Here is a 14,460-nt window from a genome sequence, read left to right as displayed (position 1 = left end):
GTGTTGATCTACAGACGCTCATCTAATGGAGGATGAGCACCAGATGTTATGCAAACAGCTCTGAAAGAATCTATCATTAATAAACCCGACTTGAGGGTTGAGTCTCATATCTGGACATGCACAGATAATGATAAACAGACAGTCTTGCACAAAAACATCATGTTTATTTGTCAAACAGCAGGAACAGTCAGAATATGATGGTAGAGAGAGCAGAGGATATGAAGGGGCGAGAGAGCACAGGGTACGATGGGAGACAGAGAGCAGAGGATATGAAGGGCGAGAGAGCACAGGGTATGATGGGAGACAGAGAGCAGAGGATATGAAGGGCGAGAGAGCACAGGGTATGATGGGAGAGAGAGCAGAGGATATGATGGGAGAAAAAGCAGAGGATATGAAAGACGAGAGAGTAGAGGATATGAAGGACGAGAGAGCACAGGGTATGATGGGAGAGAGAGAGCAGAAGACGGAGTGTTTCAGAAGAACAGGCCTCTCATGCGCCGGCCGATGCCCTGACGGTCGTACAGGACGTTAAACTTGTTGATGAACTGATTCATGCTGTTGCAGGTTTTGGTGATTGATCCCAGATACGCCATCAGACCCACGTCATTACATTGCTGAGGACACACACACACACACAACACACACACTCAGATCAGACAACAGTACTTCGGTCACAGTGTGTGAATGTGATTCATCTGTTCAAGCCTCTGAAGAGTTTGTGTGTGTGTGAGTGAGTGTGTGAGAGTGAGTCTGTGAGTGTGTGTGTGAGTGTGTGAGTTTGAGTGCGAGCAAGTATGTGTGTGTGAGTATGAGTGCGAGTATGAGTGCATGAGTGCGAGTATGAGTGAGTGAGTATGAGTGCGAGTATGAGTGAGCAAGTATGTGTGTGTGAGTAAGAGTGTGAGAGTGTGTGTGTGAGAGAGTGCGAGTATGAGGTTGTGAGTGTGAGTATGAGTGCATGAGTGCGAGAATGAGGTTGTGAGTATGAGGTTGTGAGTGTGAGTATGAGTGCATGAGTGCGAGAATGAGGTTGTGAGTATGAGGTTGTGAGTGCGAGTATGAGTGTGTGAGTATGAGTGCGAGTATGAGTGTGTGAGTATGAGTGCGAGTATGAGTTTGTGAGTATGAGTGCGAGTATGAGTTTGTGAGTATGAGTGTGTGAGTATGAGTGCGAGTATGAGTGTATGAGTATGAGTGCATGAGTGCGAGAATGAGGTTGTGAGTGCGAGTATGAGTGTGTGAGTATGAGTGCGAGTATGAGTGTGTGAGTATGAGTGCGAGTATGAGTGTATGAGTATGAGTGCGAGTATGAGTTTGTGAGTATGAGTGCGAGTATGAGTTTGTGAGTATGAGTGTGTGAGTATGAGTGCGAGTATGAGTGTGTGAGTATGAGTGCGAGTATGAGTTTGTGAGTATGAGTGCGAGTATGAGTTTGTGAGTATGAGTTTGTGAGTATGAGTGCGAGTATGAGTATGTGAGTATGAGTGCGTGAGTATGAGTGCGTGAGTATGAGTGCGTGAGTATGAGTGCGTGAGTATGAGTGCGTGAGTATGAGTGCGTGAGTATGAGTGCGTGAGTATGAGTGTGCGAGTATGAGTGTGTGAGTATGAGTGCGAGTATGAGTGTGTGAGTATGAGTGTGTGAGTATGAGTGCGTGAGTATGAGTGTGTGAGTATGAGTGCGTGAGTATGAGTGCGTGAGTATGAGTGCGTGAGTGCGAGTATGAGTGAGCAAGTATGTGTGTGTGTGTGGGTATGTGTGTATGAGTGCATGAGTGCGAGTATGAGTGTGTGAGTATGAGTGTGTGAGTATGAGTGTGTGAGTATGAGTGCGAGTATGAGTGCGAGTATGAGTGCGAGTATGAGTGCGAGTATGAGTGTGCGTGTATGAGTGTGCGCGTATGAGTGTGCGAGTATGAGTGTGCGAGTATGAGAGTGCGAGTATGAGAGTGCGAGTATGAGTGTGCGAGTATGAGTGTGCGAGTATGAGTGTGCGAGTATGAGTGTGCGAGTATGAGTGTGAGAGAGAGTGCGAGTATGAGTGTATGAGTATGAGTGTGAGTATGAGTGTGAAAGATGGCGAGTATGAGGTTGCGAGTGCGAGTATGAGTGTATGAGTATGAGTGTGTGAGTATGAGTGTGTGAGTATGAGTGTGTGAGTATGAGTGTGTGAGTGTATGAGTATGAGTGTATGAGTATGAGTGTATGAGTATGAGTGTATGAGTATGAGTGTATGAGTATGAGTCTGTGAGTATGAGTATGAGTGTGTGAGTGTGAGTATGAGTGTGTGAGTATGAGTGTGTGAGTATGAGTGTGTGAGTATGAGTGTATGAGTGTATGAGTGTATGAGTATGAGTGTATCAGTGTATGAGTGTGTGAGTATGTGTGTGTGAGTATGAGTGCGTGAGTATGAGTGTGTGAGTATGAGTGCGTGAGTATGAGTGCGTGAGTGCGAGTATGAGTGAGCAAGTATGTGTGTGTGTGTGGGTATGTGTGTATGAGTGCATGAGTGCGAGTATGAGTGTGTGAGTATGAGTGTGAGTATGAGTGTGTGAGTATGAGTGCGAGTATGAGTATGAGTGCGAGTATGAGTGTGTGAGTATGAGTGCGAGTATGAGTGTGCGAGTATGAGTGTGCGCGTATGAGTGTGCGCGTATGAGTGTGCGCGTATGAGTGTGCGCGTATGAGTGTGCGCGTATGAGTGTGCGAGTATGAGAGTGCGAGTATGAGAGTGCGAGTATGAGTGTGCGAGTATGAGTGTGCGAGTATGAGTGTGCGAGTATGAGTGTGAGAGAGAGTGCGAGTATGAGTGTATGAGTATGAGTGTGAGTATGAGTGTGAAAGATGGCGAGTATGAGGTTGCGAGTGCGAGTATGAGTGTATGAGTATGAGTGTATGAGTATGAGTGTATGAGTATGAGTGTATGAGTATGAGTGTGTGAGTATGAGTGTGTGAGTATGAGTGTGTGAGTATGAGTGTGTGAGTATGAGTGTATGAGTATGAGTGTATGAGTATGAGTGTATGAGTGTATGAGTATGAGAGTGTGAGTATGAGTGTGTGAGTATGAGTGTGTGAGTATGAGTGTGTGAGTATGAGTGTATGAGTGTATGAGTATGAGTGTATGAGTATGAGTGTATCAGTGTATGAGTATGAGTATGAGTGTGTGAGTATGAGTATGAGTGTGTGAGTATGAGTATGAGTGTGAGTATGAGTGTGTGAGCATGAGTGTGTGAGTAGGAGTGTGTGAGTAGGAGGGTGTGAGTAGGAGGGTATGAGTATGAGTGTGTGAGTATGAGTGTGTGAGTATGAGTGTGAGTATGAGTGTGAGTACGAGTGTGTGAATATGAGTGCATGAGTGCGAGTATGAGTGAGCAAGTATGTGTGTGAGTATGAGTGTGAGAGTGTGTGTGTGAGAGAGAGTGCGAGTATGTGTGTGTGAGTATGAGTGTGAGAGTGTGTGTGAGAGAGTGCGAGTATGTGTGTGTGAGTATGAGTGTGTGAGTATGAGTGTGAGAGTGTGTGTGAGAGAGTGCGAGTATAAGGTTGTGAGTGAAAGTATGTGTGTGAGTATGAGTGTATGAGTATGAGTGTGTGAGTATGAGTGTGTGAGTAAGAGTGTGTGAGTAAGAGTGTGTGAGTAAGAGTGTGTGAGTAAGAGTGTGTGAGTAAGAGTGTGTGAGTAAGAGTGTGTGAGTAAGAGTGTGTGAGTAAGAGTGTGTGAGTAAGAGTGTGTGAGTAAGAGTGAGTATGTGTCTGAGTGATTGTGAGAGTGTGTTTTAGTGTACACTTACATCATAGAAGTCGGTCTTGAACTTGTGTGTGTTGAGAACAGGCAGACGGTGACACAGAGCGTTTGCCTCCCGCAGGATCTCGTGATTAAACGGGACTTCACCTAACACACACACACACACACAGCAAAGAGTTTGTGACTGTAGATCAAGTCAAGTCAAGTCACCTTTATTTATATAGCGCTTTTACAATACAAATTGTTTCAAAGCAGCTTTACAGAGATAACAAGAAAGTAAAGTTGTAATAGTATTGTTAAATTCAAAAATAACACACACACACACACACACACACACACACACACTGCAAAGAGTTTGTGACTGTAGATGACAGTTTAAGATGTGTTGTCAGGTGTGTGTGTGTGTGTGTGTGTGTGTGTAACTCACCTGCCTGAACGGCTTTGACGTACTCCAGAATGACCCTCACGCGGCTGTGTAGCATCTTTATAGCGCTGTGCTGAGCGATCAGATGCTCCGCCACTGAAACACACAGACAACAATCACTCACATGATCTGTAGTGTGTGTGTTAATCTGTGTGTGTATCTGTGTGTGTGTGTGTGTGTGTGAATCTGTGTGTGTGTGTGTAGCTGTGTGTGTGAATCTGTGTGTGTGTGTGTGTGTGTGTGTATCTGTGTGTGTGTGTGTGTGAATCTGTGTGTGTGTGTGTGTATCTGTGTGTGTGTGTGTGTGTGAATCTGTGTGTGTGTGTATCTGTGTGTGTGTGTGTGTGTGTGTGTGTGAATCTGTGTGTGTGTGTGTGTATCTGTGTGTGTGTGTGTGTGTGTGTGTGTGTGTGTGTGTGTGTGTGTGTGTGTGAATCTGTGTGTGTGTGTGTATCTGTGTGTGTGAATCTGTGAATCTCAGTGAATCTGTGTGAGTGTGTGAATCTGTTTGTGGGTGTGTGTTAATCTGTGTGTGTGTGAATCTGTGTGTGTGTGTGAATCTGTGTGTGTGAATCTGTGTGTGAATATGTGTGTGTGTGTGTGAATCTGTGTGTGAATATGTGTGTGTGTGTGAATCTGTGTGTGTGTGTGAATCTGTGTGTGTGTGTGAATCTGTGTGTGAATATGTGTGTGTGTGTGAATCTGTGTGTGAATATGTGTGTGTGTGTGTGTGTGAATCTGTGTGTGTGTGAATCTGTGTGTGAATCTGTGTGTGAATATGTGTGTGTGTGTGAATCTGTGTGTGAATATGTGTGTGTGTGTGTGTGTGTGTGAATCTGTGTGTGTGTGAATCTGTGTGTGTGTGTGTGTGTGTGTGTATCTGTGTGTGTGAATCTGTGTGTGTGTATCTGTGTGTGTGAATCTGTGTGTGTGTGTGTGTGTGTGTGAGAGAGAGTGTGAGTGTACCTGTAGAGTTCTCTCCTGATCCTGTCGTCGTCATCCTCGCGACATGATCGACTCCGATGCGCTCGGCCTCTTCTGTCGCCAGTGTGTACGGCAGTTCAGCGAACAGCATCGTCGCCTAGCGAGATCAACACAGGACAAAAGCTCACGACCTCTGACCTCCAAACTAAAGCAGTTTTCAGATGAGCTGTGATCATCATGTGAAAGATCTGATCAGCCTGAACATTCGATGCATGTCGAGCCTCAGTTCATCTCAAGAGCTCCCTTGTGTAATTTTATTCATTTATGAGTGACTATGTACTAAATTGAAAAACAAAGTTTATTTGGATTGGATTTAGTTCAAACATAGCGTCAAAGACAGATGCCACACAACATTTACACAGACGTTTACTGAACCTCAATATTGCAACTCATGACAGTCATAAGCTCCATAAAGTCACCATGAAATCAAAATGGACAATTCTTCTTTTTTTTATGAAATACATTTTTTTAATCGATGCACATTATTATTGTGTTAATAATCCTGAATCAGAATCAGTTCCTCTTGCAGCATCTATTCTCTTCTCTGATGGTGTGGGCGGGGCAACCTGTCACTCACATGAGATCAGCCAATAGCAAACCACAACCATCCAATCAACTCCCCACAGACACAACCAAGCCCCGCCCACATGTGTTCTTGTTCCAGAAGCGTTTCTCTCAATATACGACACAATAGAGGAGAGAAGACGAGCGCAACATTCCTTTCATGACAAGTTCAACACAAATATTGATCTCTAGAGCACATTTGAAGGTACACAAACATATAGAAACATTTGCACATTCTTGTTCATTAAGTTCTAAGTTAAAAATTATGCGATCAAGACCACAAACACAACTACACACAGACACACACAAACAAAACTACACACAGACTCACTCACCTCTCCACTGATGATGTCAATCACAGACTCAAACACGCTGACTGGCAACTGCACATAATGGGTCAAAGGTCAGAATTCAGAAACACATTCTGTGTGAGTGTGTTGTGTATAAGTGTGTGTGCGAGCATGAGTGTTAGTATGTGTGCGAGGGTGAGTGTTAGTATGTGTGTGAGTTAGTATGGGTGTGCGAGTATGAGAGAGTATGAGTGTGTGAGTATGAGTGTGTGAGTATGTGAGTGCGAGTATGAGTGTGCGACTGAGTGTGAGAGTATGTGTGTGAGTGCGAGTATGAGAGTGCGAGTATGAGAGTGCGAGTATGAGAGTGCGAGTATGAGTGCGCGAAGAGGAGAGTGCGAGTATGAGTGTGCGAGTATGAGAGTGCGAGTATGAGAATGCGAGTACGAGAGTGCGAGTATGAGTGTGCGAGTACGAGAGTGCGAGTACGAGAGTGCGAGTACGAGAGTGCGAAGAGGAGAGTGCGAGTACGAGTGTGCGAGTACGAGAGTGCGAGTACGAGAGTGCGAGTACGAGAGTGCGAGTACGAGAGTGCGAGTACGAGAGTGCGAAGAGGAGAGTGCGAGTAGGAGAGTGCGAGTACGAGAGTGCGAGTACGAAAGTGCGAGTATGAGAGTACAAGTATGAGAGTGCGAAGAGGAGAGTGCGAGTATGAGAGTGCGAGTATGAGTGTGCGAGTATGAGAGTGAGAGTATGAGTGTGCGAGTATGAGAGTGCGAGTATGAGCGTGCGAGTAGGAGTGTGCGAGTACGAGTATGCGAGTATGAGAGTGCGAGTATGAGAGTGCGAGTATGAGAGTGCGAGTATGAGAGTGCGAGTACGAGAGTGCGAAGAGGAGAGTGCGAGTACGAGAGTGCGAGTACGAGAGTGCGAAGAGGAGAGTGCGAGTATGAGAGTGCGAGTATGAGTGTGCGAGTATGAGAGTGAGAGTATGAGAGTGAGAGTATGAGAGTGAGAGTATGAGTGTGCGAGTATGAGAGTGCGAGTATGAGCGTGCGAGTAGGAGTGTGCGAGTACGAGTGTGCGAGTATGAGAGTGCGAAGAGGAGAGTGCGAGTACGAGAGTGCGAGTATGAGTACGAGAGTGCGAGTATGACTATGAGAGTAGGAGTGTGCGAGTACGAGTGTGCGAGTACGAATTTACGAATACGAGAGTGCGAAGAGGAGAGTGCGAGTACGAGAGTGCGAGTAGGAGTGTGCGAGTAGGAGTGTGCGAGTACGAGTGTGCGAGGATGAGAGTGCGAGTATGAGAGTGCGAGTACGAGAGTGCGAGTACGAGAGTGCGAAGAGGAGAGTGCGAGTACGAGAGTGCGAGTAGGAGAGTGCGAGTAGGAGAGTGCGAGTACGAGTGTGCGAGTACGAGAGTGCGAGTACGAGAGTGCGAGTACGAGAGTGCGAGTACGAGAGTGCGAGTACGAGAGTGCGAAGAGGAGAGTGCGAGTACGAGAGTGCGAGTACGAGAGTGCGAGTACGAGAGTGCGAGTACGAGAGTGCGAGTACGAGAGTGCGAAGAGGAGAGTGCGAGTATGAGAGTGCGAGTATGAGTGTGTGAGTATGAGTGTGCGAGTATGAGAGTGAGAGTATGAGTGTGCGAGTATGAGAGTGCGAGTATGAGCGTGCGAGTAGGAGTGTGCGAGTATGAGAGTGCGAAGAGGAGAGTGCGAGTACGAGAGTGCGAAGAGGAGAGTGCGAGTACGAGAGTGCGAGTATGAGTACGAGAGTGCGAGTATGACTATGAGAGTAGGAGTGTGCGAGTACGAGAGTGCGAGTACGAGAGTGCGAAGAGGAGAGTGCGAAAAGGAGAGTGCGAAAAGGAGAGTGCGAGTACGAGAGTGCGAGTACGAGAGTGCGAGTAGGAGTGTGCGAGTAGGAGTGTGCGAGTACGAGTGTGCGAGGATGAGAGTGCGAGTATGAGAGTGCGAAGAGGAGAGTGCGAGTATGAGAGTGCGAGTATGAGTGTGCGAGTATGAGTGTGCGCGTATGAGTGTGCGCGTATGAGTGTGCGCGTATGAGTGTGCGAGTATGAGTGTGCGAGTATGAGAGAGTGCGAGTATGAGTGTGTGAGTATGAGAGTGCGAGTATGAGAGTGCGAGTATGAGAGTGCGAGTATGAGAGTGCGAGTATGAGAGTGCGAGTATGAGTGTGCGAGTATGAGAGTGCGAGTATGAGTGTGCGAGTATGAGAGTGCGAGTATGAGAGTGCGAAGAGGAGAGTGCGAGTACGAGAGTGCGAGTACGAGTGTGCGAGTACGAGTGTGCGAGTATGAGAGTGCGAGTATGAGTATGAGAGTGCGAGTAGGAGAGTGCGAAGAGGAGAGTGCGAGTACGAGAGTGCGAAGAGGAGAGTGCGAGTACGAGAGTGCGAGTACGAGAGTGCGAGTACGAGAGTGCGAGTATGAGTATGAGAGTGCGAGTATGAGAGTGCGAGTATGAGAGTGCGAGTATGAGAGTGCGAGTATGAGAGTGCGAAGAGGAGAGTGCGAGTATGAGAGTGCGAATACGAGTGTGCGAGTATGATAGTGCGAGTATGAGAGTGCGAGAACGAGTGTGCGAGTATGAGAGTGCGAGTATGAGAGTGCGAGTATGAGAGTGCGAGTATGAGAGTGCGAGTACGAGAGTGCGAGTACGAGAGTGCGAGTACGAGAGTGCGAGTACGAGAGTGCGAGTACGAGAGTGCGAGTACGAGAGTGCGAGTACGAGAGTGCGAGTACGAGAGTGCGAAGAGGAGAGTGCGAAGAGGAGAGTGCGAGTATGAGAGTGCGAATACGAGTGTGCGAGTATGATAGTGTGAGTATGAGCGTGCGAGTATGAGAGTGCGAGTATGAGAGTGCGAGTATGAGAGTGCGAGTATGAGAGTGCGAGTATGAGAGTGCGAGTATGAGAGTGCGAGAATGAGTGTGCGAGTATGAGAGTGCAAATACGAGTGTGCGAGTATGATAGTGCGAGTATGAGAGTGCGAGTATGAGAGTGCGAGAACGAGTGTGCGAGTATGAGAGTGCGAGTATGAGAGTGCGAGAACGAGTGTGCGAGTACGAGAGTGCGAGTACGAGAGTGCGAGTACGAGAGTGCGAAGAGGAGAGTGCGAGTACGAGAGTGCGAGTACGAGAGTGCGAGTACGAGAGTGCGAGTACGAGAGTGCGAAGAGGAGAGTGCGAGTACGAGAGTGCGAGTACGAGAGTGCGAGTACGAGAGTGCGAGTACGAGAGTGCGAAGAGGAGAGTGCGAAGAGGAGAGTGCGAGTATGAGAGTGCGAATACGAGTGTGCGAGTATGATAGTGTGAGTATGAGCGTGCGAGTATGAGAGTGCGAGTACGAGAGTGCGAGTACGAGAGTGCGAGTATGAGAGTGCGAGTACGAGAGTGCGAGTACGAGAGTGCGAGTACGAGAGTGCGAGTACGAGAGTGCGAAGAGGAGAGTGCGAAGAGGAGAGTGCGAGTATGAGAGTGCGAATACGAGTGTGCGAGTATGATAGTGTGAGTATGAGCGTGCGAGTATGAGAGTGCGAGTATGAGAGTGCGAGTATGAGAGTGCGAGTATGAGAGTGCGAGTATGAGAGTGCGAGAATGAGTGTGCGAGTATGAGAGTGCAAATACGAGTGTGCGAGTATGATAGTGCGAGTATGAGAGTGCGAGTATGAGAGTGCGAGAACGAGTGTGCGAGTATGAGAGTGCGAGTATGAGAGTGCGAGAACGAGTGTGCGAGTATGAGAGTGCGAGAATGAGTGTGCGAGTATGAGAGTGCAAATACGAGAGTGCGAGTATGATAGTGCGAGTATGAGAGTGCGAGAATGAGAGTGCGAGAACGAGTGTGCGAGTATGAGTGTGCGAGTATGAGAGTGCGAGTATGAGTGTGCGAGTATGATAGTGCGAGTATGAGAGTGCGAGTATGAGTGTGCGAGTATGAGAGTGCGAGTATGAGTGTGCGAGTATGATAGTGCGAGTATGAGAGTGCGAGAACGAGTGTGCGAGTATGAGTGTGCGAGTATGAGAGTGCGAGTATGAGAGTGCGAGAACGAGTGTGCGAGTATGAGAGTGCGAGAATGAGTGTGCGAGTATGAGAGTGCAAATACGAGAGTGCGAGTATGATAGTGCGAGTATGATAGTGCGAGTATAAGAGTGCGAGCATGAGAGTGCAAATACGAGAGTGCGAGTATGATAGTGCGAGTATGATAGTGCGAGTATAAGAGTGCGAGTATGAGAGTGCAAATACGAGAGTGCGAGTATGATAGTGCGAGTATGATAGTGCGAGTATAAGAGTGCGAGTATGAGAGTGCGAGTATGAGTGTGCGAGTATGATAGTGCGAGTATGAGAGTGCGAGAACGAGTGTGCGAGTATGAGTGTGCGAATATGAGAGTGCGAGTATGAGAGTGCGAGAACGAGTGTGCGAGTACGAGTGTGCGAGTATGAGAGTGCGAGTATGAGTGTGTGAGTATGTGTGTGAGTGCGAGTATGAGTGTGTGTGAGTGCCAGTATGAGTGTGCGTGTGTGAGTGCGAGTATGAGTGTGTGTGTGAGTGCCAGTATGAGTGTGCGTGTGTGAGTGTAGGAGAGAGAGAGTGTGTGTGTGTGTGTGTGACTCACGTCAGTGTGTTTGGTCATGGGGTTAAGCTTCAGAAACAGCGGACTCTCGATGATCTCACACACCTACAAAAACACACACATCTTAATTATGACAACACACACTGATGGGAGGTGCTTCATCTGCAGCTCCACCCACCTGCTTATGAATGTGGATATCTGATTGGTCAGGAGCGCCACCAGTCGTGTACCAGCCCAGAAACTCCATGTCCTTAAAAACCTGCTTGACTGAAAGAGGAAAAACAGCGTCACTAATACACACACACTCATACTCGCACACTCATACTCGCACACTCATACTCGCACACTCATACTCGCACACTCATACTCATGATTGTGTGTGTGTGTGTGTGTGTGATAGAGTTGTGAGAAATTTAGCGCTGTTGAGCGGAATCATAAACACCTCTGATTGGCTGTTGTGTTCACGCACTCATCAGATATGTCTGTGATTGACTGCAATGATCAGCGTTGTAACATGTTGGAAATACACATCAATGCACAATCAACGCTTGCACAGACACACACACACGGAGGCGCTTGCACAGACACACACACACGCAAGCGCTTGCACAGACACACACACACGCGAACGCTTGCACAGACACAAACGCGAACGCTTGCACAGACACACACGCGAACGCTTGCACAGACACACACACACGGAGGCGCTTGCACAGACACACACACACGCAAGCGCTTGCACAGACACACACACACGAACGCTTGCACAGACACACACACACGCAAGCGCTTGCACAGACACACACACACACGAGCGCTTGCACAGACACACACACGCACGAGCGCTTGCACAGACACACACACACACGAGGGCTTGCACAGACACACACACGCGAACGCTTGCACAGACACACACACGAGCGCTTGCACAGACACACACACACGAGCGCTTGCACAGACACACACACGCACGAGCGCTTGCACAGACACACACACACACGAGCGCTTGCACAGACACACACACGCGAACGCTTGCACAGACACACACGCGAACGCTTGCACAGACACACACACGAGCGCTTGCACAGACACACACACGCGAACGCTTGCACAGACACACACGCGAACGCTTGCACAGACACACACACGAGCGCTTGCACAGACACACACACGCGAGCGTTTGAGAGCAGGCGTTTATCAGCGGATCGTTGCGGTATGACAACTCTAGAGTGTGTGTGAGTGTGTGTGTGGTATACTCACACTGCTCTTCTTTAGTGTAGTAATACTCTTTATCGATGTGAATTTGATCCTCTGCGGTTTGAAACAGAAGCTCGAATGAATTCATCACCTCGATGTTTCTTCCCTCCTGCTTTCCGATCAGAGCGCCGACAACTACAAACACACATGAGCGATTACTCAGCGTTTCATAATGAACAAACCAGACTCAGGTCTCATCAAAGATAGAAAACACAGACATGCCTTTGTTTTACATCGGTGAACAGTTTTTACCTTTAAGGATGAGGATTAGACTATGCAGCTCAGCAAACACACACACACACACACACACACACACACACTCACCCTGGATGGCTCGTCCCTCCTGCGAGCGGATCCGGATCCAGTGATCGGAGATGTTCAGGATGACGAGCGGATGCAACGCCACAGACACACTGCCTGTTACACCAGACGCCATCACACTGGGGCTCGCTGCACACACACAATGATGTAAAACCAATCAATAATTTTTATCTATTACTATGAGATGGTTCTGAGAAACTTTCTGAAGATTAAAAAGCAGGTCCCAGTTTATTTAAGGTGTCTATAACTGCTGTGCTATATAATAACTTTTAAACTAATACTTTGATCCAATGCACTTATTGTGTACATGCATGCTTTTATATTGTAATTATATTTTAAAAATACCTGCAGCTGTAGTTAATTCCTGTAATTACATTTATAATTACACTTTTGACCTTCCCGTAACCCACAAGAGTTTTGCAATACAACATCAACACAGTAAGTACATTGTACTAACAATTAAATCATTTTAGATGTATGAACACAATAAAGTATGGCCAAAACGCACCTTCAGCCACATTAATATTCTGAAATATCTACAACTTTCTCTTTGTGTCCATTTCATTTATTATATTTAAGTATGACAGATTAATTTATACTGACTGAAATTAAGTCATTCAGATCTTTAACTTGACACGTTTTAATGACTCTAATACTGAGGAATTACATTTATATCTTCAGATCATTTTGGTCAAATACTCCTGAGAACGAGTGTTCAGTCGCTGTGAAGTTTGTTATTAAGTTTAAATGACAGCGTCAAAAACCAAAACATCAGATCTGAGCAACAGACGCGGCCAATCACAGGAGAGACTCCGCACAGGAGGCGGGAGTCATGACGGTCGCTGTCCAATCAGAACCAAGCCCCAGCCTTCGTCGTCAGTCAGTAACAGCGCGAGCCTCACAGGCCGTTCTTGGAGATCTGAGATTTCAGTAAAGCGATCGTCTGTGTTGGTTAATGTTTGTAAAGCGAGTCTATCATTAATGAAGCGCGTTGAGTGACGCTCACGAGTGAATTTCTCACCTGCCGCGTCCACCTCCATCCCACCGCCGTTACTCGCCGCCATTTTGGCTGTCTGACCTCCGCGCATGCGCACTCAAGCTTTTTCTTGTTTGCTGGCCTCCAACAAACCATGTTTGGCGCATTACTGCCACCAACAGCTCGAGCGCAAAACGGATTTAACATGGATAATGTGCATACTATCCACCCTAAATAGTATTGACAATTACTAATGTCACATACTATTTAGGATGGATAGTATGCACATTGGGACGCAGGGTAAACATAAAACACCGACGGATTCTTCTTTCAGACAACATGAAATTTAAAACACAACTTGTTCAGATTTTTGGATTTGATTATCTTAAGTATTCATTACTTCAATGAGCTCATTGTATCTGCATTAAATTACTACATTTTCGCTAAATTATACATTTCTGAAATACATAACGTAGAGTTACCTCTGATGACAGATCACTGTAAATTTTAATAAGGACTCATACACTTTCTGTAAAGCTGCTTTGAAATGATGTACATTGTGAAAAGCGCTATATAAATAAACGTGAATTGAATTGAATCTTAATTACACACACACACACACACACACACACACACACACACACACACACACACACTCACTCACTCACTCACTCACTCACTCACTCACTCTCACTCACTCTCACACACACACACACACACACACACACACACACACACACACACACACACACACACACACACACACACACACACACACACACTCACACACACACACACACACACACACACACACACACACACACACACAGATATACGAGACGTCTAGATAGAACACAACAGCCTTTACATTTGACTAAAAAAACAGAACTTCAGGTTTTTTGTTTATTAAAACAATCAATCAAGTCCAGCTCAGATGAGAACACAAGCAAAAGTAACGTAACGGATTACAAGTAAACAAGTAACAATTACTTACTTTTTAGTGAGTGATGCAATATTGTAACAGGCAGAAAGTGTTTATTCTGCAGATCTGTAGTGAAATAGTGTTTATTCTGCAGATCTGTAGTGAAATACAGTGATGTCTTTACTGTTTAGTTGTTTCATGACCCGACAGAAACTGAGATTCACAGCAAACAGAAGAACAAGAAAACAAGACCGTTTACTGCTTTCCTCAGTTCTACTTTATTTCTCCAATTAAAAACAGCTTTACAAAGACATTATTTGCAAACTTTTTTGTTGTGTAATTACAATACAAATTGTTTTTCTCTCAAACACAGCATGTTTGA

General features: G+C 46.4%; 1 protein-coding gene across 1 annotated transcript; it reads right to left on the bottom strand.

Moving 5' to 3' along the window:
- Nucleotides 1–144: 144 nt before the first annotated feature.
- cops6 (COP9 signalosome subunit 6) lies at nt 145–13,304 on the bottom strand. The gene is made up of 10 exons (XM_077235518.1): nt 13,202–13,304; nt 12,184–12,309; nt 11,863–11,994; nt 10,781–10,869; nt 10,645–10,707; nt 6,052–6,099; nt 5,135–5,249; nt 4,172–4,264; nt 3,791–3,891; nt 145–614 (listed from the first exon to the last, which is right to left on the bottom strand). Exons 1-10 carry the CDS (start codon nt 13,266–13,268, stop codon nt 474–476), a joined length of 975 nt encoding a protein of 324 aa, XP_077091633.1. The 5' UTR covers nt 13,269–13,304; the 3' UTR covers nt 145–473.
- Nucleotides 13,305–14,460: the final 1,156 nt, after the last annotated feature.

This window comes from Siphateles boraxobius, unplaced genomic scaffold, assembly GCF_051911475.1.
Source record: "Siphateles boraxobius isolate OS27281-9 unplaced genomic scaffold, OSU_SipBor_1 197, whole genome shotgun sequence".
NCBI lineage: Eukaryota > Metazoa > Chordata > Actinopteri > Cypriniformes > Leuciscidae > Siphateles > Siphateles boraxobius.
The sequence above is the reverse complement of the archived record's forward strand: the minus strand, read 5'-3'. Positions and strand labels throughout refer to the sequence as shown.

Bases quoted from the DNA above. Each gene is read 5' to 3' on its own strand.
- cops6 (XM_077235518.1), bottom strand. From the start codon at position 13,268: ATGCGCGGAGGTCAGACAGCCAAAATGGCGGCGAGTAACGGCGGTGGG. The intron at 11,995-12,183 runs GTGAGTGTGTGT...GTGTGTTTGTAG, and splicing joins GGAGGGACGAGCCATCCAGG to TTGTCGGCGCTCTGATCGGA. The intron at 5,250-6,051 runs GTGAGTGAGTCT...TGATCTCGCTAG, and splicing joins TTGACATCATCAGTGGAGAG to GCGACGATGCTGTTCGCTGA.